Consider the following 23,366-nt stretch of genomic DNA (forward strand, 5'->3'; position numbering starts at 1 on the left):
GGAAAGAACGGAGGAACAAACGTAACGTTAAAGGTCAGTCGAGTTAGTGTTTTCAAATAAAACGAGTGAAGTTCAAACAAGGTGAAATTCAATTTATTTAAATATTAAATAGTAACAAAAGACATTTGGAAAAAAAAACACAATGCAGACTCAATTTTTTTAACATTCACATTTGCCAAATGCTTCTTCTTTCTACTCTTTCTCTGCAACACACATTCAGCCACTCTCTCAGAAACACTCACACAAGACTAGTATCATTGACATAACACTATTAAGACCAAGCACAAACTGCAGCCTAGTTTACAAGAAAATGAATTCATTACGTACATTTTTGTAAAAGCCTATGATTGTCACTGTAGAGTTGAGTAGCATATGGTCATTGGGCTGTTTGACAGCCAAGTTCCCCAGAGTTGATCCCCACTGCAACATAAGACTGACTTCTGACCCCTTTGGGATTTCAGTAGAATTTCAGCACATCCAACATTTATGACTCTATTACAGGGACGACATAGCAGGCCTCCATATTACAAACTGTGGCGTGTTAATGATTGGAGCTCTCCTTTGAGGATTTTAACATAAGCCAACAAAAGTCTGTAATGTATATTATTATAGAAAAGAATAAGGCAAGTGTGTTAGTGGGACATCTGATCTGACACTTGTCTTTTATCTTCTGTAACTCCACTGTAAAGGACCTACCCCTCAACACATGATCTATGAATAGACAGAGGACAGTACATTGATCAGGACAAGGATATTATATGGCAAAAGTTTGTCAAACATGTAGCTACACCATACAGTAGTACTTTAAACCTAAAAACACAAGAAAACTGGTCAAACACACATAACAAAACCAATGATACTTTGGATTATGTGCTCTTTTACAACATCCAAACACAACATCTTAACCTTCAGAGGTACCCGCACTGTACCATCAGAGGCAGGAGACTAATGTGGTTATTCCTGAAATAGGTTATTTCATTCTCATCTGCACGTCTGCTACTTGGACTGATCATATTGCACATATTGAGGTGGTGAGGTGCAGGACACATTCTAATCCTCCCTGTGTTACTTTGGCTGTAATATATTGTCTATTAATAAAACAACTTGAAAAAAGCTAATGGAAAAAAACCACTGCTATTATGAAATATATTGAAAAATAAATTTGATTCAACAGAATTATATAAAACAAATGTTAAAAGTACATAGAAAATTATAAAAAAAACGACAACATTTTAGTTGGCATCGCTTATGAAGATTACAAACCGTAAAAACATTATCTACTAATAAAGCATTACTACTAAATGAAACTTGTATTGAGTGTCAGAGTTGTCCATACATAGGCAGGCAGAGACATTTTACAAAAGCTATCAAAATAAATAAAGTGGTATCAGTGAAAGGTCAATAGTTTACACACCTAAGTCTGAATGAATCTATTTTGCCTATGACCTCAACAAGACAGATGGATACTACGACAGAGCGGTAACGCCACTTCTATACATCACAGTTTGGTTAAAACAAACTAATAACCTGCTCTAAAAACAGGTCCAAAGACTGACATCTTCACTCTTATTTAAGTGATCTCTGTATCATGACTTACTACTTTTCCTCTATTTTTATTAACACTATATAGGCTAACTAGTCTAATCCAAGTAGAAAGTAGAATGATTTTCAGATTAAAGTCACTTGACCTTTTCTTTACATAATTTGAAAAATAGCAGCTACACCATACAGACTGAGAATTGTGGCTTGACTGAAGATTAGGAAAATATTTAGAAGCCCATGTGGGGTTTCAAATGAACTCATATTTAAAGATGAATTGCAGGATGCTATGTGTGATCTTTCCTGTAGTAAATCCACATAAAGACCCTTCTTATTTTCTCACTAATATCACTCTTTGCAGGGATGTGAAGCAATAACTTTCATTGTTTTCAACATATGAAAATGATAGGAAAGTTTTACTCAAGAAGGAAGACACTTCTGTTTACTTTAAATGCTGGCTGCAAAAATAAATTCAAGTATCTACCTTCAATGAATATTAAAAAGGTATGTGCCCTCTTTCTATAATTGGAACATTGTTAGGAGATTAGATAGGACAGAAAATTGACATTACAGAAATGCTTGTCCACCAGTTTACCTTCTAACAAACACGCAGAACATGTCTCTCATTTTAACTTTCTAACCCATGTCTCAACAGACAACCGTGAAGTCAAAACTGTGAACAATTCCATTATCCAATAAATGTTTGTAAGCAACTGTTGTGTAATGTTCCCAGGGCCAACTTCTTTCAGGAAGAAAGAAGTGCTTTATTGCTGATAGTTTCCATACTGACCCTGGGGAAGGAGGAAAAAAGTCACAGATCACAAGCCTACAGTACGTATAAGGCAATATATTCTAGTGTTTGTTGCTGCAGTTTTCCATCTGACATGATGAGGGAGTCCCAAGTACCTGTTCGTAGGTGTAGGGCCTCTGTGTCTGTGGCCCCGGAGCAGCCTGGGAGGAGCGGTATGAGCTGTACTGCTGACCCTGACCCTGCTGATACTGGGAGTACTGGGAAGACCCGCCCTGACCTGAACCTGGGGGCAACATCCCAATACATTTCTCAATCAACCCTGTAATCCATTAAAGTCAGTGTCTGACTTTGTGTGTGTGTGTGTGTGTGTGTGTGTGTGTGTGTGTGTGTGTGTGTGTGTGTGTGTGTGTGTGTGTGTGTGCGTGCGTGCGTGTGTGTGTGAGGGGGAATGAATAGTGAGTTCCTTACCATAGCCCTGTGTCTGACCACTGTAGCCCTGTTGAGAGGGGTACTGCTGTTGGCTGAAGGGTTGCTGTTGGCCTGAGCCCTGCTGGTACTGGGCCTGCTGCTGCTGACTGTATTGAGGGTTACCTAACAGCACCAAGAAACTTCTATTGAGGCACAGGAAAGCACTGAACCCACAAAAGCTGTAAGTGTTTGTGTATTTCCCACATGTACGTAGTGTATGCCCAGTCTCCTATCATGAGTACACACCTCCTTCGTAGTAGTGTTGTGAGGACTCGTCGAAGGACCTCTCATAGCCCTGTTCACTATACGAAGACTGCTGGTATGAGTATTCTCCATGACCTGTAGAAGTTGGAAAGGAACACCAAAATGCCAAAACAACTCCCAGAAGGAAACTGTAGATACACGCACACACATGGAGTACAGGCAGAGGAGTCAGCTAAGTACAGCATTCACATTAATAAGGTCTGCACCAAAGAGATAAAAACCCTCAATGCATTTGAAACTCAAAGAATAACTCCCACACAAAGACCAAACACACAAAGAACAGACAAATACTGTACGCTAACTGGTTTATCGCTGTTCTTTACAAACTCATGTAAAACATCAGAAATCTGAATTTTCAGCACACCAAAAAGGAAAACTACCAACACAGACATACTGGGATCATTTGGGATTGAGAGGACTCTGCTATTCAAATCAGTGTTTTGCAACTGCCAAACGAAGGAACAGACCCAGACAAGAAGTTAGAGGACTGGAGTTTGACAGGAGTAGAGAAGAGTACAGTGAATCTGAGGCAGGACTTTGGTATGTGACGGTGAGAGGGATGACGCACATGTATGACTGAAGCTGTGTGAGAGGTGTGTGTGTGTGTGTGTGTATAGGTGCCATGGTTTGTGTGTGTGTATGCATGTGGAGGTGTGTGTTCATGTGTGAGGTTTAAGGCTCTGTGTGATTACCATCAGGGTAATACTGCTGGTTAATGCGCTCGCTGGAGCTCTGAGTTTGTCCGTACTGCTCGCCGTAGCACGCGTCTTGTCCCGTGTACTGCCATGCAGATCCTGCAAGATAGGCCACATCACTGTTGTTAATCAGACGCTCGGACCTATGTGCCTCTGTGCTGATCACTAAGGTGGCAGGGCCAGGGCACGCAGGGAGGACTGGATGTTTCAGTGTATATCTGTGTGTGTGTCTTTGTGCGTGTGCGGAGATAGAGACATACAAGAAAGATTGAGAGCATATGAGAGACAGGGACAGAGAGAGACAGAGAGAGAGAATAATGGGTTCCTCAAGCCAAATCAATAGATTAAACTGAGAAAATGACGATGTGCATACAAATTAGTAATCTGTATAAAAATGTCCATTAGCCCAATCAGTCATTAAGGGGAAATATTTATGTCTGCGGTAGTGGTGTGCAGAAACTCCAGATACCCTGACCTCCCCTCCAACCAGAATAGACCGACTATCTCAGAAACCACAACTGTCTGCCAGATGAGACCTGTAAGGCTTATCCTCTTTTCAAATCAATAGTGACAAATATCGCCTTGGTTGGAGGGTTTCCTGTGCTGTAAGATTAATCTACCCTTGAGAATCTGTCAGCGATCAAAAATAGCAATATCTGACCACAATATCTGATAAAGCCCTGTATCACCAGGGACCATAGAGACACCTTAGCAACAGCCTTGCAACCAATCAGAGCCTAACTTAGGAAGTCAACCCTCAGACCAATTCAAGACTTCGCAACAAAGATAATATACCTGGCCAATCACAGAAGAGACCAGAGTGAGTCATGTCTAACATACCAGGACTAGTGACCTCTGTTGTCCTGGAAACAGAGTCCCTGGCCTCCAGTGCAGGCATGTACAGTAGATGAAGCATGTACTTTGTCTACAACCCACAGCAGAGACAGAGGGAGGCGCAGGGGCTATTATTAGTCCCACGCTGACACAGCATGGGCACAGTGATTTACAGAGACTGGGACCCGATGTGACAAGAGAGATCATTCCTCAGTCTTCCTCTTAAAGTCACAGGCAGGCGTTTAGGATAGTCTAGATCCTCAGAGGTGCACACCTGTGCTGCCATGGCAACACTCATCAGATCACATCAACCATACCAGCCATGTTTGATCAATAACCCCCTTTCCGTGCATGAACAAGGGGTATGGCTATTAGGAGCATACACATACAGGCAGCACATTTGCACACTCTTTAAAAAGGCTCAACAAGCAATCAAACGCCATGCTCACCATTTTTATCATCTCTGCGAGACCTCATTACTGCCACCGACACACACATTGAGCCCCATGCGCTCTGGCAGAATCAGCATGCTTTTACTACAGTCAGAGCCATAGCACTCCAGTCAGAGCCATAGCCAGAGCCATCATCATCCTCATCATCATCACCATGATCATCACCTACCTTGCTGTGAGGGTCGGTAGGATCCCATGGGCCTCTGGGCCATCATGCTGTTGCCTTGGCTACCTTGGGCCATCATGCCCATGGTCTGCTGTCCCTGATAGTGTTGGCCCCCGGCCTGGGAGGAGGAGTAATGGGGTGTGGCAGAAGGCTGGTGCATCATGGAGACTGGAGAGGTTGCAGGGTCATGGGGATAGATCTCACACATTAACACACTCTCAGAATCAGCGGCAGCATTAACAACAGGCACGCACACATCGTCAGAACAGAATCTGTCAGAAATAGGCAGAATTAATCATATTAACAAAATTCAAGAGGGGCTATGGCGGTCAGTTATGGTGCCAGGATCTGATAAAAAGCTGGGAGAGGGGCTTTGAATGTTCTGAAATACAAAAGAACCCAAAGAGGTCAGTGCATAAAGAGAGATAATTACACATCAACAATCAAAGACACAAGGCTGCATATCAGGGGTCAGGAGAGGAGAAGCACTGCAAAGGGAACATACAGTATCTAGACTTTAGAGGGAAGGGCTGCCATTCTGATGAACTGAATGTGTTTGCTTCCAATTGTCATGTGTAAAGGGAAGAAAAGAGATTCTGAGATCATGGGAGTGTGTCAGCATATCATGGCTTCTTAACTTCATGAAAAAAAGGAACATCATCGAGTGGTTTTATTGATTGATGATGCTGGGCCTAAATTGTGAAGATATTTGAGTTAATTTTACATTTTGTAGTTCATCTAAAGTTTATAATTAACTTTAAAGTTAATATTTTAGGGGATAGTGCTTGACTTTAGGACTGCCTATCCCTCTCTGACCTACATATACCTACTTAGAAAAACCCCACCTTTTCACTACCTCCCTCCTACATTCCAATATTCAGCCTGTCATGTTAACATATTGAGATCTGACATGAACTCATAGGGGCCACTCTAGCCTATCAGCCTCTCTGCTGACTTCCTGCCGGTCCCAGCTACTTGGGACTGGACTGGGCTCCTCTGCACCTGGCTCACCTGGGTTGGACTGCATGTTGAGGTTGCTGCGGGAGGAGGAAGAGGAGGAGGAGGAGGAGGAAGAGGAAGAGTAGCCTGGGCCCTGGATCATGCTGCCCTGGGAAGAGGGCACAGGGTGGCTGTAACCGGAGGCCGGGGTTGGGGTCGGGATCGGGGTTGGGGCTGAGCCACCGTGGCTGCCGGGCGGCAGGCTCAGGGACGTGGAGGTCACAGCCGACTGCGTCTGACCAGACTGCTGCTGCATGGAGGCGTGGCCGGGGCCTGACGACATACACGCACAGTCAGAGCAGCACTCGGGCCTGCGCAGACATACGCCATGGCCACGGCACCAAAACACATTCAGTTCATCGCTATCTGCACAGGACTCAGTAGGGCTGAGATGAGGATCCATATAAAGAATGGTGCTGAGATCATGTAGATAGATAAGAAGGCATGAGGAGGCAGAGACTGGGGAGAGGACAAACACGCAGGAGAACGAGAGCTGAACAGCGCCCGACGTCAAGAGCTGTGGCGTTGCCAGGCACTTGGCTGGAGGTAGAGAAACAAGCCGGGCAGAGGCAGGCAGACGTGCAGCAGACAACCAATTGGAGAGACAAGCCAACAAATGCACATGCGTGTGTCTGTGTCTGTGTGTAGGTGTCTTATGGAATAGGTCTCACCGTTGCTCATCTGACTCTGCATCATTGAGGTGGAAGGCAGTCCAGAAGTCATGTTGTCATTGAGGTTGCTCTGGGAGTGGAGGGCACTGCCGCCCCCCTGGACCATCCCCGCCGGACCCATGCCCATGTTTGGAGTGGGAGGCTATGCAAGCAAGACAGGATGATACAACAGGAACATTATGTGTGTAATGAGAATGGGAGGCTCTTGTTTTGCATAAACTCATGTTTTTCCTAGTCTTACCGCGGGTAGCAGTGATTGCATGTTCTGATTGGAATCCGCTATGGTGGCCAGGTACACCAAGTTTCTATGCAAGATCTGTTGATACCTGCCAAATAAGAGAGATAGACAAAGGCAAAAAAAGAGAGGCTGAGTTATGACAATCACATCCCACACCTTCCTTGTGTCCTCCATATATACACTGCTATCAGGTGTGTCAATGGACAGGTGGTCCTTACTGTGTGCATTCTGCGGTTTTTCCTTTACTCTGATAGTCCATTATGCATTGTATTAGATGATGATTCTCATCCAGCATCTGAGGGAAGGAAAACACACATGGTTTCATTCCAGAATATGCTACAGTAAATGTAGAAACATGAGCAGTCCAGTCTTCGACAAAGTGCCCTGCTCTCAGACAATTGGCCCAAAATTCTTAGGACTTGCGCACTTCTATCTACTCCTCTTCCTATTCTGAGAGCTAAATTATCTGGGTCGGATGTTTTCTTGAGTTATCTTAACGTAGCTAGTAGAGCCTCGGGAAAGAAGACGGTGAAAGTGGGACGGAGCCTCAGTTTATCTCTGATTCTCTCCAGGGTGTCATTATCTTCTCTACTTATCACCTAATTAACTCTAAACCTCGCATACAATGAAGTATGTGCTAATCGTATTTCTAAAGCAATGGACAATCATTTAAGGCAAATTTTCAGATACAAGAAACTAAATATGTATGTTTCCAGTAGACTTTACTTCCATCAACAACAACAACAAAAAAATATATATAAAATAAATAAAAAAGCACTTCTTAGGCTATTCTAACAACACACAATAAACGCATCATAGCGAAGCCTTTTCAGTCGGCAATAAGGGATGACATGTTACAGCCTTGGCGGAGCGTTTTACTAGCGGGACATCATCACCTGGCTTTGTTTAGCTTGCACCAGTTGCCATATCTGTCTTTGACGTTTGATACTTTCTCATCGAAACTGGCTGTCGCGCTGCACTCTCCCATCCAGACTGGATAAAAGCATATTGGAACACTGTGAAGCGTAAAAATTGTATTACCTTTTGAATCGTTTGTTGTGTCACCTCGCCTTTACTCCTTGGGCGCGCTGATGAAAACGCCACCGACATTTTCTATAAGAGAAAATCAGGAGCGCTTCTCTTTATATTAATGTTTATTATCCTGAGCGCATCCCTCTGATAAATGGCTAGGTTTCCCATTTCTGAAAAATAGGGGTGTTGAAACATCTGGACTCTACCGAGGTGGGCATTACAGAAAGAGAATGCTAAAGTATATATTTGCTTCATAATATAAGCTATCTCATGATGGGTTATAATGCGGTACCATTTAATAAATGCATAAATTCAAATGCGACGATTGATTTAGAAGAGATGAACACTGTCACGTTTTGGTATGACCCGGTCAGCTACAGTGAGTACCACTTTTCTCACAGTAGCAGGGGTGTTTTTTGATTCACAGCAGCCTATACGCTTCCAAACATAAACGTGACAGCTTCTATGGCCGCATAAATCAAGCAATTGCGCATGATGTCTGTCAGTGGCGCTGTAGCACATTTCTCATGAATTTGCTGCATCATAAAGGCGAATACTTTCACTTTTATTTTAGCACTAGGAAGCAAGTTGACAAATAGCTTCAACAGAATTCAGTTAGCTTTTTCTTTTAAAATAAACTGGGATCATGAGCTACGATCGTGCCATCACAGTTTTCTCACCTGATGGACACCTGTTTCAGGTGGAATACGCACAAGAGGCTGTTAAAAAAGGTTCAACTGCTGTACGTAATGTGATGTATGAGATTCATAAGTTTCCTTTCTGGAATCATCAAACATACATGTCAAATGCATTTAGTGTATGTTTTCTAAACTTAGTTTGATAAATTATTCTAAGGTTGGAATACGAGGCAAGAATATAGTTGTTCTGGGAGTGGAGAAAAAATCTACCGCCAAACTTCAAGATGATAGGACAGTGCGAAAAATCTGCGCCTTGGACGACAATGTCTTCATGGCATTTGCCGGTGAGTCTGCCGAGTCCACGCTCATCTGGCTCATATGGGACAGACTGGCACTAACAAATTAAAATGGCAATGGCTAAGGATGTGCAAAGTAATCTGGGTTATTTTAATTTTGCGTTGAATATATAGTGCTAATTGTTAACGTGTTTCCTGATTAGGGTTGACAGCAGATGCCAGGATCGTCATTAACAGGGCCAGACTTGAGTGTCAGAGTCACAGACTCACTGTGGAAGATCCAGTCACAGTGGAGTACATCACACGCTTCATATCCACTATTAAACAGGTGAAAAGGAACAGTCAATGGCCGGGTTTCCCAGATTCGTTAAGAAGCTCTTAACGCTAAGAGCTTCTTAGGAGCGTTCTAAGAGCGTTCTTAAGCTCTTTTAAGCTTAATTTATATTTAGGTCGCGGACACTTTTGAAATGGTCGCCGACGAAAAAAAATTGTCGCTCAGGCAGCTGCATTTATACTTCGGCAAACAGTCGCCTGTGCTCAAGGTTCGCGTGACGTAAACAGAATCATTTTACCGTTACATTCATAGCTATGGTTACATTGTTAACGCTTTGTAGCCTAGGTGATCAATCGGAGAAACTGACCATTTTAATTTTTCACTATGTGACGACATCCGCGCCAGTAGAAATTTTTCCTGGTAGGCGACACTTCTAAGCGACGGTTAAAAGTGTCGAGAGACGTCATTTCTGTCGGCGACCTTTTCAAAAGTGTCTGCGACCTAAGTATACATTGGGCTTTAGCGTTAAGAGCTTCTTAACGAATCTGGGAAACCCAGCCAATATTTGCTGTTAACATTTAGACTGAATGTTTCAATCACAATTCATCTTTGAGCTGACAGACATCCTCTCTTCTACTGTAGCGGTACACCCAAAGCAATGGACGGAGACCATTTGGGATCTCCTCTCTCATTATGGGGTTTGATTTTGATGGAACTCCACATCTGTATCAGACAGACCCCTCAGGAACCTACCATGCCTGGAAGGTAAAGGTTCCAAAACCAACCTCTTCGCAGGGAAGAGCAAAACATGAAAGAAAAATAACGTGAAATTTTATTTAAATAGGCAAATGCCATTGGAAGATCTGCAAAGACTGTGCGTGAGTTTCTGGAAAAGAAATATAATGCTGAGAACATGGAGTCTGACACAGAGGTCATTAAGCTGGTTATCAAAGCGTTGCTCGAGGTGAGACTTAACCATTCTCCTACTGTACTTTATGCTACTTGTAATATCCGTTGTTCCACAATGCCTTATTTTACTTCACAGGTTCTCCAAGCAGGTGCAAAAAACATGGAGGTGGCCATTATGAAGCGTGATGAACCATTGAAGGTCTGTGTAAACCACCAATGTCATCATGTAAAGTACATGTACCACATAATAATCCCCTTCCTCGTCTCTAGATTCTAACCCCAGAGGAAGTTGAGGAGCATATTGTTGCCATTGAGAAAGAGGGAGCAGAGCAGCCGAAGAAAAAAGGGACCATTTGAAGAACACATTCCTTTGTCAAATTTTAAAAAGTCAGACAACTCAGAATATCCCCTTTTTTCAGACTATAATAAATTAACATGTTTAACAAAAATCACAGATGTCTCCTCTAATGGAACAAGTCAACTCAAGAAAAGATTAGCAATATCCCATGTTTAATCGTAGATTTCACTCAATTTTCCCAAATTATAGAAAACAAATCTCTACATGGGAATTAGTCTTTAAGGCAGAATAGTTTATCTATATTAAGTTATTTGCACATTATTTACATCAACACAAAATTCAATCACCAACTACACTACATTAGGATGACCACCACTATGTATACTTATTTAGTAAGTGCTGACAGTCTGCAAATACTAAAAAGCATTGGCAGATTCTAAAGTAAAGCAAAATACGTATAACAATGTACATTAAACACTCACTTGTTATGCAACACTGTACTGTGGTCAAATCAAAATATTTTAAGTTACTGGTCAAATTAGATGGTGAAAATGCTGTAGATAATAATACTTCTAATAATTCTTAAACAAAAAGTATGTATGGATAAACATACAAGACCATAAAAGATGGTCTAAAGGGCCAAAGCTCACAGCCTCCCACTCCCAGCTCTCACAGAAGGCAGACGCTGTGCAGACCCCTGTCCTCTGCGTCCACGGAAGCCCCCACGGAAACCACGGCCCCTCAGGAACCGACCAGGAACCCCAAAAGTCTCCACATTAAGCTTCCGCTCCTCTGCCCAGGTAGTTCTTCTGGGAAGCATACAAACAACGTTTGTATGCTAAAATATATATCAATCTTTTTTTATTAAATGAATGATGAGCTTTCAAGAGTTTACCTGGGTTTGTTATCTGACGAGATGTTATCAAAGAAACACTTTGCTTTGTCATAGTAGCATTTGGGCCCAAATGGATCCTCAGCCATAGTCTTCTCAATGATTGGCGTGTCCGTTTTTGGGTCCTGCGTCTCCTCCCCATCATCTGGAAAGAAATAAACTCAATAATAACCCGGTGAAATAACCCAGTGACCCTCCTTTCCAAATGTAGGCAACACATTCAAATAGTTCCTTCTCCACATTTCAGAGTGTCAAGTGAGCGAACTCTAACATGAATGGAACCCTTGGTAATGATAATGTGTAATCATGCTTTACATGGGCAAGAACATTGAATGGAAAATGGGTTACACAATGGACCTTTTATGTTCAACTTGTCCTGCAGCTCCATCTCCAGCTCCCTGCTGAACCGAGCATTTGCAGAATCAAAATCAAAGTCTGTCTCAAACTTCAGGGTGCTAGGCTTGGAGCCTCCCACGAGGAGCTGACCCCTGCCTCGGTTCCTGGACCTACGAGCTCCTAAAAACAATTATATTGTATATTATTTTAAGAAAAATATTCCAACTGAAATGTTTAGACTTGACTTCCTTTCAGTTGCTTTTCACAAAAGGTCCATCTTTTTACCTTGTCTCTTTCGTGGTGGGGGTTGGTTTTCATCATTGCCCTCATTGTGTACTTGAGATGTTCTGCGCTGATCTGCCCCACCTGAATGTGAAATTGGTTAGGGTTATGGAGGTTCAGGCAGTTTTGATCACACCAGGGATGTCTCCATTGGACCATAAACCCTACCCGTTGTCCACAAATCAGAGGCTGTCCAGTTGTCCACGCCAGCAGCAACCTAACCTGCTTCCAGGATTAACCCAAGCTCCACCACTCGTGCCGTCAGCTTACCCGTTTGCCCAGAGCCTCTCAGAGTCTGTGAGCTCGCCCCCTCTCTTGCTCGCTGGGGCCTGCTGGTCCCCCTGCCCTGGTCTTGGGATATAGTTGAGCCCCTCTTCTGCCTGGCCTTGTCTGCAGGTACAGTCTGAACCGCCTGCTCTACCATAGGACCTCTTCTCACTTGAGGGCCTTGCAGTCCAGGACCTGGGAGAAACAAGGATTAGCAGGTTTGGGGTTCTGTCATGAGCCACCATTTAAACCTCTAATCTACAATGAAATATTAATCTGAATCAAGACTTCAAACATTTTTTATTGCACAAACTGCACATTCATTAACTGACTCACCAAGGCCAAGTGCAGCAGCATACTGTTGGTTAAGCAGAGAGCTGGCTGCGAGTTGGTTGTATGACGGCATCCTGAATGGACTGAATGGTCCCTGAGCAGAATAGGAGCCAGAAGAGGTGCCTAGGGAGGACTGGACCACCCAGAATAGGAAATAAACAAATGTAACAAAGCCTTACAAAAACATAGCAGGTTTGTGAGGTTACCTGCACTATAGCAGGATCCTGGGGAAGGCCATGGTGAGACTTTGGAGGCTCACACAAGGTGATGTCTTTGATGTCACTTCCTCGGAAAATGATATATTCATATATGTCATCTTTAGGTGGTGTTGGCCTGTCTGTGGGTCTTCCTTCAGTTCCAAACGACCTCACTGTCCAAAACAGACAACGATACAGAGGTGAAGTTGCAATTGTGGTTTAGTATCTACTCAGCTACATGGTTTGAGCAGAGAATGCACAACTCACCTTTGGCCAAGACCACCGTTGAATTCACCGTGTCAATAGTATACAAGATACCTTCATAACGATTTTGGGCCTTGGACACCAATCCTATTTTACTACCAATATAGGGTGTTCCGCCGCTCATGGCTGATGAACAACAATATTCGTTCTACTCCCTGCGTTTTTGTTCTCTTGCTTGAGCACATGCCTCCAAATGTCCGACCATTTGGACGCATTTTATAGAGAACCATTTATACAGGGGAGCCACGCCTATTCATTTAGATGCACCTGTTTTGGAGTGCGCGCGTGTCATATCGTGCTTACTTTTGATTTCGCTAGGAGGTAAGTAGATCATATATTTTCATTCATCGTTTTATTATTCACAATTTACCTTATTGACAGACATCCGTCCAATATGCTTATGTCCCCAAAATAAATGTCTATCTGTGTGGTTTACTTGTATTTTAACACAGATTGTTAAAATACATGATTGAACATTGTCTTAAACACTTAGCCGTTAAAACCCCAAAGCAAATGATTGCCTATAAATTTGCATATTTTTTTTTGTCCCTTTATGTTAGGATTGATGCATGCACTGAATCATCTTTTCGTTTTTAATAATTTTATTTGTTTACTTAACGTAACACAATTTTCAGGTGCAATATAAAAACTGCTGAACATATATTATCATACAAAAGGATAATCCATCACTTCAAAATGTTAACGGAAAACTAGTTTATAGAAGGCCAGAGCAGGGAAAGACCGGTCCCATACTGCCTTCAGTCGTGCAAGAAAGTTGATCAGTCGCATGTTCGGTTTGACAGCGAGCGCATGATAGCGCTCTCGTGCGCGTTAGCAGCTGCTGTCAGACTATAGAAAAAACAACGCAGCCATTTTGAGCCTGGTGCAAAAACTCATAAATTGACAAATAAGTTAATGTTATGTTCTTTAGAACGGGCGAAAATCTACATCAATTGGTAACATTATCGACATCCTATTGCTCATTTCCATTTGGCAACATAGCCACCGAGAGTAATCCTCAGTCTGTCGTCCTATTTTTGCTGTGCTATCCCGTCCGACTGGCATTCTGAAATGCAACTTGCAACCATTTGTCCCAAGCTTTAACTCCAGAAATAACCAATCACAGCACTCTAGAATCCTGTGTCAGGAGCGGTATAGCCAATCCACGCATGCGTCTCACGAGCGAACGTAACAGGGCAAAGATGGCGGCGGGTTCCGATTTGCTGGATGATGTTTTCTTCAACACAGAGGTGGACGAGAAAGTAGTTAGTGATCTAGTTGGATCTTTGGAGTCTGAGCTCACGGGATCGGGTCACGGAGACTCCACGGTCAGGGTCCAGTCTTCAGCAAATCACATTGGCAACTCAGCAGTAGGTGGCAATTCCAATGTCCAGGGCAGCAAAATGGGACTTTCACAAGAGCTTGCTAAAGCAGGTAAGATAGCTCCGCTGCTGACTCTGGTTAGCTGGCGCGCTGTTATTGTGATTCAATCTGCTTTCAAATTAAGTATTAATTAACAGAGCTATCACTAATCAATTTTCCGGAATAGTCGACATCCCGCCCTCTCACTCGTTTGTTTTCGCGGCTCTAGGGACTGGTGGAGTGCAAGGCGGTGTCATTAATAGTACGAGGTCCCAAGGTTCAACCATGGATGCAGCAGCCGGGACCACATCGGCAGCGGGATCGGGAATGGCAGGCGGTCAAAGCAAGTTGGTCGGTGGGATTGTAACGGTGGCAGGCAGCGGAAAACCTGAAACAACTGGTGTGCAAACTTTGAATGGAAGTAGCGTAATGATAAACTCTCACAATTCGGAAAGCTCAACTAATAGCAGTAGCAACAACACTTCACCAGCTACCACTATTGTCAACAACGGACCTGGCTCTGGAGTCAAAGGAAACGTAATTCTTTCATCAACCTCTGGCACTGTCATTCAAACTCCTTTAATTAATACACATAAGGCTGTCACATCGACTGTAATATCTCAGCCTTCCTCCACTTTGAACAGTGTGCCTACCGTCACACTCGTGAGGCCGCCTATGCAAACCCCCGGAGCAAATACTCAGCAGAGCGGGAGCAACACAGTTCTGACATCAGCTGTCAGCGTTGCCAATCCTGCATGTTCAGGACCTCAGACTAACAAATTCGAAACACCAAAAACGATTATTCAAACAACAGCACAGATCGCGGCGTCTAGTGCTACAGCTGCAGTGAAAAGCCCACCGACTTTACAAAACGTAATAAGGACTTCCACCCCAACAACAATTGCTGCGAATCCTGGCGGAATACGAGCAATTGCTCCGCAAGTGTTGGCTCCACGGCTTGCCCAGCCTCAACAGAATGCTCCAAACATCCAAAACATTCAGCTTCCGCCAGGTAATTCTGATTTTTTTTTAAAGTACGCCTGTGTAGATTACCTGCTGTTCATAATTAGATACCAATTTTGAAACATCGTCTCCTTTCCTAAACAAATTGATATCAGTAAATGTACAGTAAACCTGTTTAGTTACCTTTTTTAGGAAATCGTTGCCATAGCATACACGTTCCCATTATTTGAAGAGAGAAATTGTCCAGTAGCAACTCGGTTCTACCTCCTCAGTGTCTATGTGAGAGTGGGTTTGTATGTTGCACTTCGCAGTATGTTTTGTCTCTTTTCAGCTGAGGAAACAGTATAGATTCTGCCTATAAGGGTTGGCTCAGAGCAGGTGGTATGGTTTGGGGTATTTTCTTTCTGAGGTGCTGGCCAGACTTCAAACATGAGTGGACCCTGTATCAAGGGACACACTGACATCAACAAGGACAGGCTTAGCCAAAAACGTGTTTGAGCAGCATGTCAGAAACAATGTCAAATGAAGCAATCTCAATAAATTGATTCTTTCAGATTTATGACTGCCCAGCTCTGTTCCTGAGAGCCTTGCAAATCATTCAAATCTGACAGCAGTTAGTTGACAGTTACAAGTATAGTTGCAGAATGCAGGAAACCTGTTGCCTATAATTAGGAATATTTTATATATTTGGGAAACTTGAAACAACTGGTGTTCAAACATGAATTGAAGTAGGCCTAAGTTGTGAAACTGTCAAGTTGGAAAGCTCATATAATTGCGGTCTCAACAGCATGTCCTATGTTGTCACAAAGGGAAATTATGGGTTATTTGAGAGAGAGAGAATTCTACAGTATGCTCAATTTCTGTGTTTTGCAGTTTGGGTCTATGTATTCATTGTAATGAGGCAAATGTTCCCATGGAAATTCTAAGATCATGTTTTCAACATCTGCACACCTATGGTCACAGCATGGGTGTGTCTATGTTAGATGTTTGAGTCATGGTACTGAGCCCTGCGTGACTTGTCACCCTGACCCTTCCTGACCTGCGGGTGTGTGCAGGGATGGTCCTGGTGAGAAGTGAGACTGGGCAGCTGTTGATGATCCACCAGCAGACCCTGGCCCAGATGCAGGCTCAGTCCCAGTCCCAAAGCGCCATGGCACCACGGCCAGCCACGCCCACCAGCACTCCCTCTGTCCAGATCAACTCTGTTCAGGTACTGCAACAGACACACCTTTTCCATTTGACCAACACCCTATCACACCCAGCTACAGATGGATAACGTTGCACAGCATATAAACACAGCCTACTCATGATCAGTGTGTTTTATCACCTCCTGAAATGTAATGAGGTTTGAACCCCTGTGTCCTCTCCCATGTCCACCAGGCTCCAGGGTCCCTGTTGACCCGTCAGGTGTCCCCCACCAGCATCATCAAGCAGGGTTCCCCAGTGCAGGCTAGTGTGCAGGCCACCACCACGCTCCAGAGGCCTCCGGTACTGCAGGTAGACACCACTCCCCCTCTGTCGGCCTCACCACCAATCGCAGTCCTCAGACTCACCCCAGGTGGCCTTGCTCTCTGTTCTCTGTGTCCTGTAGAACACCATCATGCTGGGAGGGTCCGCCAGCACCCCAGGCCAGCCTCTGGTCACCCCCTCCCCAGGACAGGCTGGCTCTGCTGCGGTGAGGACCCCCGCTCCTCCCTTGGCCGTCAGCACGGTGAGAGAACACCACTGCCCTGCCTGAACCAGGGTGTGCCCTGGCACCACCACAGATCAGTGATGAGGGCTGTTCAGCATTTAGACAACCCGTTTGTCTTTTGACTCTTACAGTTTCTGCTCTTGGACTGGGTTTAGACACCAGTGACCTAGTCATCCTTAATATGATCTAACGCGTGTGTGTGTCTGTAGGAGACTGTGGAGAATGTGAAGAAGTGTAAGAACTTCCTATCCACGCTGATCAAGTTGGCGTCCAGTGAAAAGCAGTCCTCTGAGACCACAGCCAACGTCAAGGAGCTGGTTAAGAACCTTCTGGTAAAAGCCTGTCTTGTCTGTGTGTCTGTCGGTGTGTGTGTGTTTATTAGTCTTCTATTAAAGCCCTTTCTGTCTGTGTGTCCCTGTGTGTGCAGGAGGGGAAGATTGAAGCAGAGGACTTCACTAGTAGGTTGTACAAGGAGCTCAACTCTTCTCCTCAGCCCTACCTTGTGCCTTTCCTCAAGGTGAGACAGCTGCCTAGCAGAACTCTGTGCTGGAGCCAGGTCCTCATCTTATGGATGTGGGCTTTGGCTGACAGCAACTGTTGTTGTAAGTCTTTTCAGTTGTTCTCTTTTTACATTTCTTCCATGACACATTAAGAGCTGTTATTGCCATGCTGTAGTTGTGGTCAGATATGACCACTCCCTCAAACCCGCACTTCTCCTTCTCTGCTGTTTCCAGAGGAGTCTCCCTGCTCTGCGTCAGCTGACCCCAGATTCGTCAGCCTTCATCCAGCAGAGTCAGCTGCCCCTGCCCAGCGCCCAGCCTGCCCCCGCCCCAGCCGCTGCCTCCACCGCCCTGACTGCCGTGGTCTTGGGGGGCACAGCCGCCCAGAGACCCCCCCTCTCCTCCAGTAGCAGTGTGGGGGCCAAACAGTCCCCTGTGATCAGCCTGGCCCACACACCCCTCAGCAAGCCCAGCCTGGTAATGAAGCCCACAGCTCAGCCTTCACCTGGCCTGCTGCATCTGCTTCAGTCCATCAACCTGCTATTTTTGTCGCCTTTCTCTTTTTCTGTCCCTCTCATTTTCTCTCCCCCTCTATTTCCAACTTTCTCCTTTTCCCCCTTCCTCTGCCCCCCCCCTGACTCCTTGCTTTCCAACTCTTTCCCTCCCTCCGGTCCAGATGGTGCCCCAGCAGCAGGGGGCGCTGGTGAGACCCCAGGTGACCCTGTCCCAGTCCCCCATGGTGACCCTCCGAGGACAGACCCACAGTCGCGTCATCATGGGCCAGCCGCAAATGGTCAAGCATCTGCAGGCAGGTGTGTCTCCATGCAGGCCCACTCTTGCCTTGGGGGTTTCCTACTGCCATGTCTGCACATTGAACCGTGTGAAGTGAACACACATGCTTTGCTTTCCCCGCTCGGTGATGAATTCAGACGTGTTGACATGAGGCTAGTATGTTATTAGTGTTTGTATGGGCCTAACTTTCCCTGTGAGGTAGTTTTCCACTAGGCTGCCTGAGGACAAACAAGCATTATGTGAACAATGGGAGTGTGAGAGACAGAGGGGAGGGAGAGGGAGGGGTGGCAGGGCTGGATGACGGAGACGGTCAGGCAGAAGTGTATCAGCGTCATCTGTGACCGGCAGCTGTTAGGTAGCGGAGATGGCAGTAATGTGATAAGTGGTGCCGTGTCGATCGCCGTCCGCTCCTGGCTCCCTCGACACACATGAAACACTGCCCCCCTGTGGCACAGTGGGGATGGATGTCCGTGGAAACGCAGACATGGGTGTGCAGAACCAGAGACACACTTGATTTGCTGTATTAGGTCCTGCCATCCGGCCCGCCGCTCCTCACCCCTCCCTGCCCTCTGAAGCCATGAGAGTGAGCAGTGTTGAGTTTAACAGTGTTGTCCCTGGCAGTGCCTGTGATGAAGCAGCCTCTGGCCCCAGGGGGCCGACCAGCAGCAGGGCCCTCGTCTCTATTGACGGCAGCTCAGAGGAACAAGCTGAAGGAGGCGGGGGGAAGCTTCAGGTTAGCCAACACACACACACACACCGTACACACAAACACACGCCATACACACAAACACACGCCGTACACACACGCACCACACTTGACGAAATGAATGACATTCTTAATGCATGAGAAAGCCATACTTTAATAGCTGAGCTCGAACATATTAATGACGGAAAGGCCTGACTTGTCTCTGTTTTCTCTCTCCTCACCTTACATTGTGTTCTGTCCCTCTCTGCCATCCCTCCATACAGGGACGATGATGACATCAATGATGTTGCCTCCATGGCTGGAGTCAACCTGTCGGAAGAGAGCGCCCGTATCCTGGCAACAAACTCTGAGCTTGTTGGCACGGTGACCCGTTCCTGTAAGGATGAGGCCTTCCTCGCTACCTCTTCACTGACCCGCAGAGTCCTGGAAATAGGTGAGAGAAAAAGACACACACACACACACTGACACAGCAGAAGGGTGACACACATTCACACATCTGTTTTAACAGGTAAGAAGTTTGGAGTCGCTGAACTGGGCCCTGAGGTCATAAACTACATATCCCATGCTACTCAGCAGCGACTCCAGAACCTGCTGGAGAAAGTGTCTGAGGTGGCACAGCAGAAAAACATCACATTCAAGGTGAGCCCACACTACTGGGCTGGGATCCACTCCTGAAACACTGAGCTGGTATTTGTTAATTACATTCTCCATCTTTTCTTTCTGTTTCCATCCCCTCCCTCCCCTCCCTCCCTCCCCTCCCCCCCCTCCCTTCGTTGGGCCACCAGGAGGATGATAAGCACGAGCAGGCGAGTGATGTCCGGGCTCAGCTCAAGTTCTTTGAGCAGCTGGACCAGATGGAGAAGCAGAGGAAGGAGGAGCAGGAGAGGGAGATCCTCATGAAGGCTGCGAAGGTAACTGATCCCAGGACAGGGTAGATAAACACCCAAGACGCCGTAGCTCACCAAGACCTCATTTGACCCAGCGTCCTGGCTCACCTTATCATCACACTAGGATCTTTAGCACCATCTAGTGGCTGTGAATAAAAGTGCTAACGTGGTTCTTCACCTGCAGTCTCGGTCGCGGCAAGAGGACCCTGAGCAGCTCCGGCTAAAACAGAAGGCCAAAGAGGTGAGAGGAGAGAGGCCATGTATGTTTTAAATGGGAATGTGCTCGGATGAAAAGAAAAGAAGTGCAAAAAAAAAAGAAAATTTTCATCTGTTAAAACTGTATATGACACAACTCCTGTGCGTGTGTGTGTGTGCGCGCTCCAGATGCAGCAGCAGGAGCTGGCCCAGATCAGACAGAGAGAGGCCAACATGACTGCCCTGGCAGCCATCGGACCCCGTAAGAAAAGGAAGATGGACTCTCCCATCAGCGGGGCCACAGCTGAGGTACAGGCCCCTGGTGCTGAGCAGCCAGACGCTCCTCTTACAATCACCACACATTACTGTAACCATGACTACGTACTGTCTGTCTGTCTGTCTGTGTCCAGGGCACGAGCTCTGGCCCCTCTCGGGAGGGGGGGTCGGGAGGGGGGGGCTCCAGACAGTTCACCCGCCAGCGCATCACCAGGGTCAACCTCAGGGACCTGCTTTTCTGCCTGGAGAACGAGAGAGAAACCAGCCACTCCCATCTCCTCTACAGAGGCTTCCTCAAATAGCACCGAGAGACCCAGGCCCCACCCAAAATACTACACTGACCAGCTCCACTCAAACTCCTCCACATGGGACAGAGGATGAGCCCTCCCTGTTATTCGTACATCCCCTTCCAAGGTGATGGCACAGAGGGATAATAGAACAGCAGTGTGCTGAAGAAGCTCTCATGTTGTGAAACGCTCATGGAGAGCAGAATGGGCCTGGAAGCCTGGCAGGCTCCCACCAGACCAGGCTCCCACCAGACCAGGCTCCCACCAGACCAGGCTCCCACCAGACCAGGCTCCCACCAGACCAGGCTCCCACCAGACCAGGCTCCCACCAGACCTGTCATAGACTGCCTCTACTGCCCTGCTTGTCAACTGCATGCTCCCCTTTTGGAGGGGAAACATCTTTAGAAATTTTTTTTTATTAAAAAATGTTATTAGAAGTGGGCTTTTGTTTTACCAGGTCTAACAAACCAGTAAATGCAGTCAAATCATGTATCAAGCATTCTAACATAAGGCTTACAAAAGACCTGGGCAAAACTATGGTTGATGACAATGTTGATTCTAGTTATGGATAAATTTTTTATTTTCTTATTTTAGTAACCATAGAACTATTTAACACTTGTGGATTATTTTAACTTCACTAATGGTCTTGTCTTCTGCTGAGTTGCCTTTCTTGCCAAAATAAGCCATATGAATCATACATGTTGAACTCTTCAGGTTAGGTAGTGTTAGTTTTAATCTGATAGGAGCAACATTCTGTCTCTTAATTTAACTGTATTTACTCCTTTCAGCTTTGAATGATCAATTTTTGTCCCTGTTGTGCTTTTGTTTTTGACTTGGTTTGAAATGAGTAATAATTATTTATGTCAGCGTTTATGTTGATGATTATGATGATATATTGTGTATGTGTGCGTGTGTGTTTGTGTAGGTGTTTGAGTGTGTGCGTGTGTGTGTGCGCGTGTGTGTAGTCCGTGTGTAGTCCATGTCCTCTGGCCCGCTGGAGCCCCTGCTGTGGTGGGTCAGAGTCCTGGAGACACTCTCATAGACCTGCCACAACACACCCCACCAACAGGATAGACTAATTACTATTTTTGCAAAACAAAACGGAAAAGAAGAAGCTGATTCACAATAATTCATGATTGATTGCACTTGTTTCAGTAAGACTATTTTCCAACGCTGGATGCCTGGAGGCCCTAGTATGTAATCGTGGTGACGGACTGCACCCGGACACATCTGCTTTTGGAGTCAGTTGGTCAGAGAGACTTGCCCATTTTCTATCTTTTTTATATTTCCTAGAGCACATACTAATTGGTTCTTTATACTTGTTTTGTCATGTTTTATGAAAGAATGTCTATGGATGGAACTTTTGATATACTTCAGTTTGTCCAAGTCTTGTTTGGGTCTGTCAAAAGAGTAGGTCAGATTTGTCTTTTTTCTTGCATTCTGTCTCAAAATAACCTGTTACACACCTTCCTCTCCTCTCATATTCATTAGATTTTCTACCAGATGACACAGTTTAAGTGGAACAGCTGAAGTATCGATATATATTGTAAATTTTGCACAGCAACTTGTTGATATGTAAATATTCTAATTGGACAAAAAAGTTTTTAATTGTATCATTTTATAGAGGATGAGTGAGTATGATCTCCCTCGTTGCAAATAAATAAGGAAAAAATACAATGTTTGTGATTCCACTTCCTTTGTTGCACTAAAGAGAATGTCATAAACCACTAAATGTATTATTGCAGGTATTCCAGTGTCTGTGCTTGTCATATTGATCATGCTGTTCATTCCTCTTTAAGTGAATACAAAGGTCCCACAGGGGGGCGCTAGTGCACTTTAATAGATCTTCATCTTTCCAACTTGAGAAAGGAGAATCCAACTCATTAGACCAAAAGTCCAATGTATAGTCTGTGGTGACCACTTACTGTATGAAGGCATGTGCCCCCAACTTGTGTGTGTGTGTGTAGGGGGGGGTTAAACTGCTTCAAGCAGAAAGGTGTTAATTGATGTGAAATAATAAAGAACCGAACAGTTCTTGTGGCACAGATCCAGTCTACTCAGGATCTTCATGATGACCACCTCTTACTTCCCACTCTGAGTCCAGCAGCATATCAGGCTTGCTGCTGGAGAGCTGCATCAATCATCTGCTCATGTGTTCAGACTGACAGGACCCTGTATGGGATGGAGCAGCCAGTCCAGCAGCTCAACAGTCCTGTCCTCCTCTGCCCTTCCTCCTCTGCTCTGAGGCTGCTGCGTACCCCCATCTGGAGATAATCCATCACTGAACACACACAAGTGTGAACTTTCGCAGAAACATGTTTTTGTCGGATGCTATGTATTTGATACCTGCAAGGTTGTTTGCTTTGCTTCAGACAAAGTTGCTGCCCGTAAGTCAATATCTTGTTTTGTATTCCACACAGTGTCTTGTGTGTTCTTCAACAGCATATAGATATACAGCATTAGATACAGACATAAATCCATGCCAGTGTTCTAGTATTCACACAATGATATCAGACGCTTGTATAAAGCTGGATCAAACCTTTTTAAAGAACCTGATTGGCAGAAATGCATTTGGTTGTCTTCCTAAATACGAACGTATAGTGCACAGAC

The 23,366-nt window shown here is 45.1% G+C and overlaps 4 protein-coding genes across 7 annotated transcripts; 2 read left to right on the plus strand and 2 right to left on the minus strand.

Annotated features, from left to right (window-relative positions):
• Positions 1-77: 77 nt before the first annotated feature.
• Positions 78-8,241, minus strand: LOC134018901 (calcium-responsive transactivator-like). 2 transcript variants are annotated; one of them, XM_062459247.1, is made up of 11 exons: positions 8,119-8,241; positions 7,296-7,372; positions 7,081-7,165; positions 6,840-6,981; positions 6,181-6,441; positions 5,173-5,337; positions 3,715-3,816; positions 3,005-3,097; positions 2,759-2,881; positions 2,446-2,573; positions 78-2,330 (listed from the first exon to the last, which is right to left on the minus strand). In XM_062459247.1, exons 1-11 carry the CDS (start codon positions 8,185-8,187, stop codon positions 2,304-2,306), a joined length of 1,272 nt encoding a protein of 423 aa, XP_062315231.1. In that variant the 5' UTR covers positions 8,188-8,241; the 3' UTR covers positions 78-2,303. The 2 variants fall into 2 exon arrangements, with proteins under 2 accessions (XP_062315231.1, XP_062315233.1); XM_062459249.1 differs by lacking the exon at positions 3,715-3,816.
• A 412-nt stretch (positions 8,242-8,653) lies between these two features.
• LOC134018906 (proteasome subunit alpha type-7-B-like) lies at positions 8,654-11,027 on the plus strand. Its single transcript, XM_062459258.1, has 7 exons — positions 8,654-8,851; positions 8,965-9,091; positions 9,247-9,371; positions 9,960-10,082; positions 10,162-10,281; positions 10,363-10,425; positions 10,497-11,027. The coding sequence occupies exons 1-7, from the start codon at positions 8,756-8,758 to the stop codon at positions 10,581-10,583; spliced, it is 741 nt and encodes a 246-aa protein (XP_062315242.1). The 5' UTR covers positions 8,654-8,755; the 3' UTR covers positions 10,584-11,027.
• lsm14b (LSM family member 14B) lies at positions 10,720-15,749 on the minus strand. Of its 3 annotated transcripts, none has more exons than XM_062459257.1 (8): positions 15,604-15,749; positions 12,841-13,004; positions 12,638-12,767; positions 12,305-12,496; positions 12,038-12,118; positions 11,774-11,932; positions 11,420-11,561; positions 10,720-11,333 (listed from the first exon to the last, which is right to left on the minus strand). In XM_062459257.1, exons 1-8 carry the CDS (start codon positions 15,641-15,643, stop codon positions 11,171-11,173), a joined length of 1,071 nt encoding a protein of 356 aa, XP_062315241.1. In that variant the 5' UTR covers positions 15,644-15,749; the 3' UTR covers positions 10,720-11,170. The 3 variants fall into 3 exon arrangements, with proteins under 3 accessions (XP_062315241.1, XP_062315240.1, XP_062315239.1); XM_062459256.1 differs by lacking the exon at positions 15,604-15,749 and adding an exon at positions 13,099-13,314 and having other exon boundaries at positions 10,720-11,330; XM_062459255.1 differs by lacking the exon at positions 15,604-15,749 and adding an exon at positions 13,099-13,312.
• On the plus strand, positions 13,670-22,190 carry LOC134018903 (transcription initiation factor TFIID subunit 4-like). The gene is made up of 16 exons (XM_062459254.1): positions 13,670-14,529; positions 14,687-15,469; positions 16,476-16,630; positions 16,801-16,917; positions 17,012-17,131; positions 17,323-17,445; positions 17,541-17,630; positions 17,848-18,090; positions 18,290-18,425; positions 19,027-19,138; positions 19,375-19,544; positions 19,620-19,750; positions 19,897-20,022; positions 20,183-20,239; positions 20,383-20,502; positions 20,604-22,190. The coding sequence occupies exons 1-16, from the start codon at positions 14,265-14,267 to the stop codon at positions 20,769-20,771; spliced, it is 2,916 nt and encodes a 971-aa protein (XP_062315238.1). The 5' UTR covers positions 13,670-14,264; the 3' UTR covers positions 20,772-22,190.
• Positions 22,191-23,366: the final 1,176 nt, after the last annotated feature.

This window comes from Osmerus eperlanus, chromosome 4 (assembly GCF_963692335.1).
Source record: "Osmerus eperlanus chromosome 4, fOsmEpe2.1, whole genome shotgun sequence".
In the NCBI taxonomy this organism is placed as follows: Eukaryota; Metazoa; Chordata; class Actinopteri; order Osmeriformes; family Osmeridae; genus Osmerus; species Osmerus eperlanus.

Excerpts from the sequence above, each read along its gene's own strand:
- LOC134018901 (XM_062459247.1), bottom strand. The coding sequence starts at position 8,187 with ATGTCGGTGGCGTTTTCATCAGCGCGCCCAAGGAGTAAAGGCGAGGTG. Across the intron at positions 3,817-5,172 it reads CTACCGACCCTCACAGCAAG|GATCTGCATGGCAGTACACG; the intron begins GTAGGTGATGAT and ends CCTATCTTGCAG. Across the intron at positions 2,331-2,445 it reads GGCCCTACACCTACGAACAG|GGTCAGTATGGAAACTATCA; the intron begins GTACTTGGGACT and ends CTCCTTCCCCAG.
- LOC134018906 (XM_062459258.1), top strand. The coding sequence starts at position 8,756 with ATGAGCTACGATCGTGCCATCACAGTTTTCTCACCTGATGGACACCTG. Across the intron at positions 10,083-10,161 it reads GAACCTACCATGCCTGGAAG|GCAAATGCCATTGGAAGATC; the intron begins GTAAAGGTTCCA and ends TTATTTAAATAG. Across the intron at positions 10,426-10,496 it reads AGCGTGATGAACCATTGAAG|ATTCTAACCCCAGAGGAAGT; the intron begins GTCTGTGTAAAC and ends CCTCGTCTCTAG.
- lsm14b (XM_062459255.1), bottom strand. The coding sequence starts at position 13,219 with ATGAGCGGCGGAACACCCTATATTGGTAGTAAAATAGGATTGGTGTCC. Across the intron at positions 13,005-13,098 it reads AACGGTGGTCTTGGCCAAAG|TGAGGTCGTTTGGAACTGAA; the intron begins GTGAGTTGTGCA and ends TGTTTTGGACAG. Across the intron at positions 11,334-11,419 it reads TCGTCAGATAACAAACCCAG|AAGAACTACCTGGGCAGAGG; the intron begins GTAAACTCTTGA and ends TATGCTTCCCAG.
- LOC134018903 (XM_062459254.1), top strand. The coding sequence starts at position 14,265 with ATGCGTCTCACGAGCGAACGTAACAGGGCAAAGATGGCGGCGGGTTCC. Across the intron at positions 18,091-18,289 it reads CCCTCAGCAAGCCCAGCCTG|ATGGTGCCCCAGCAGCAGGG; the intron begins GTAATGAAGCCC and ends CCTCCGGTCCAG. Across the intron at positions 19,139-19,374 it reads GAGGCGGGGGGAAGCTTCAG|GGACGATGATGACATCAATG; the intron begins GTTAGCCAACAC and ends CCCTCCATACAG.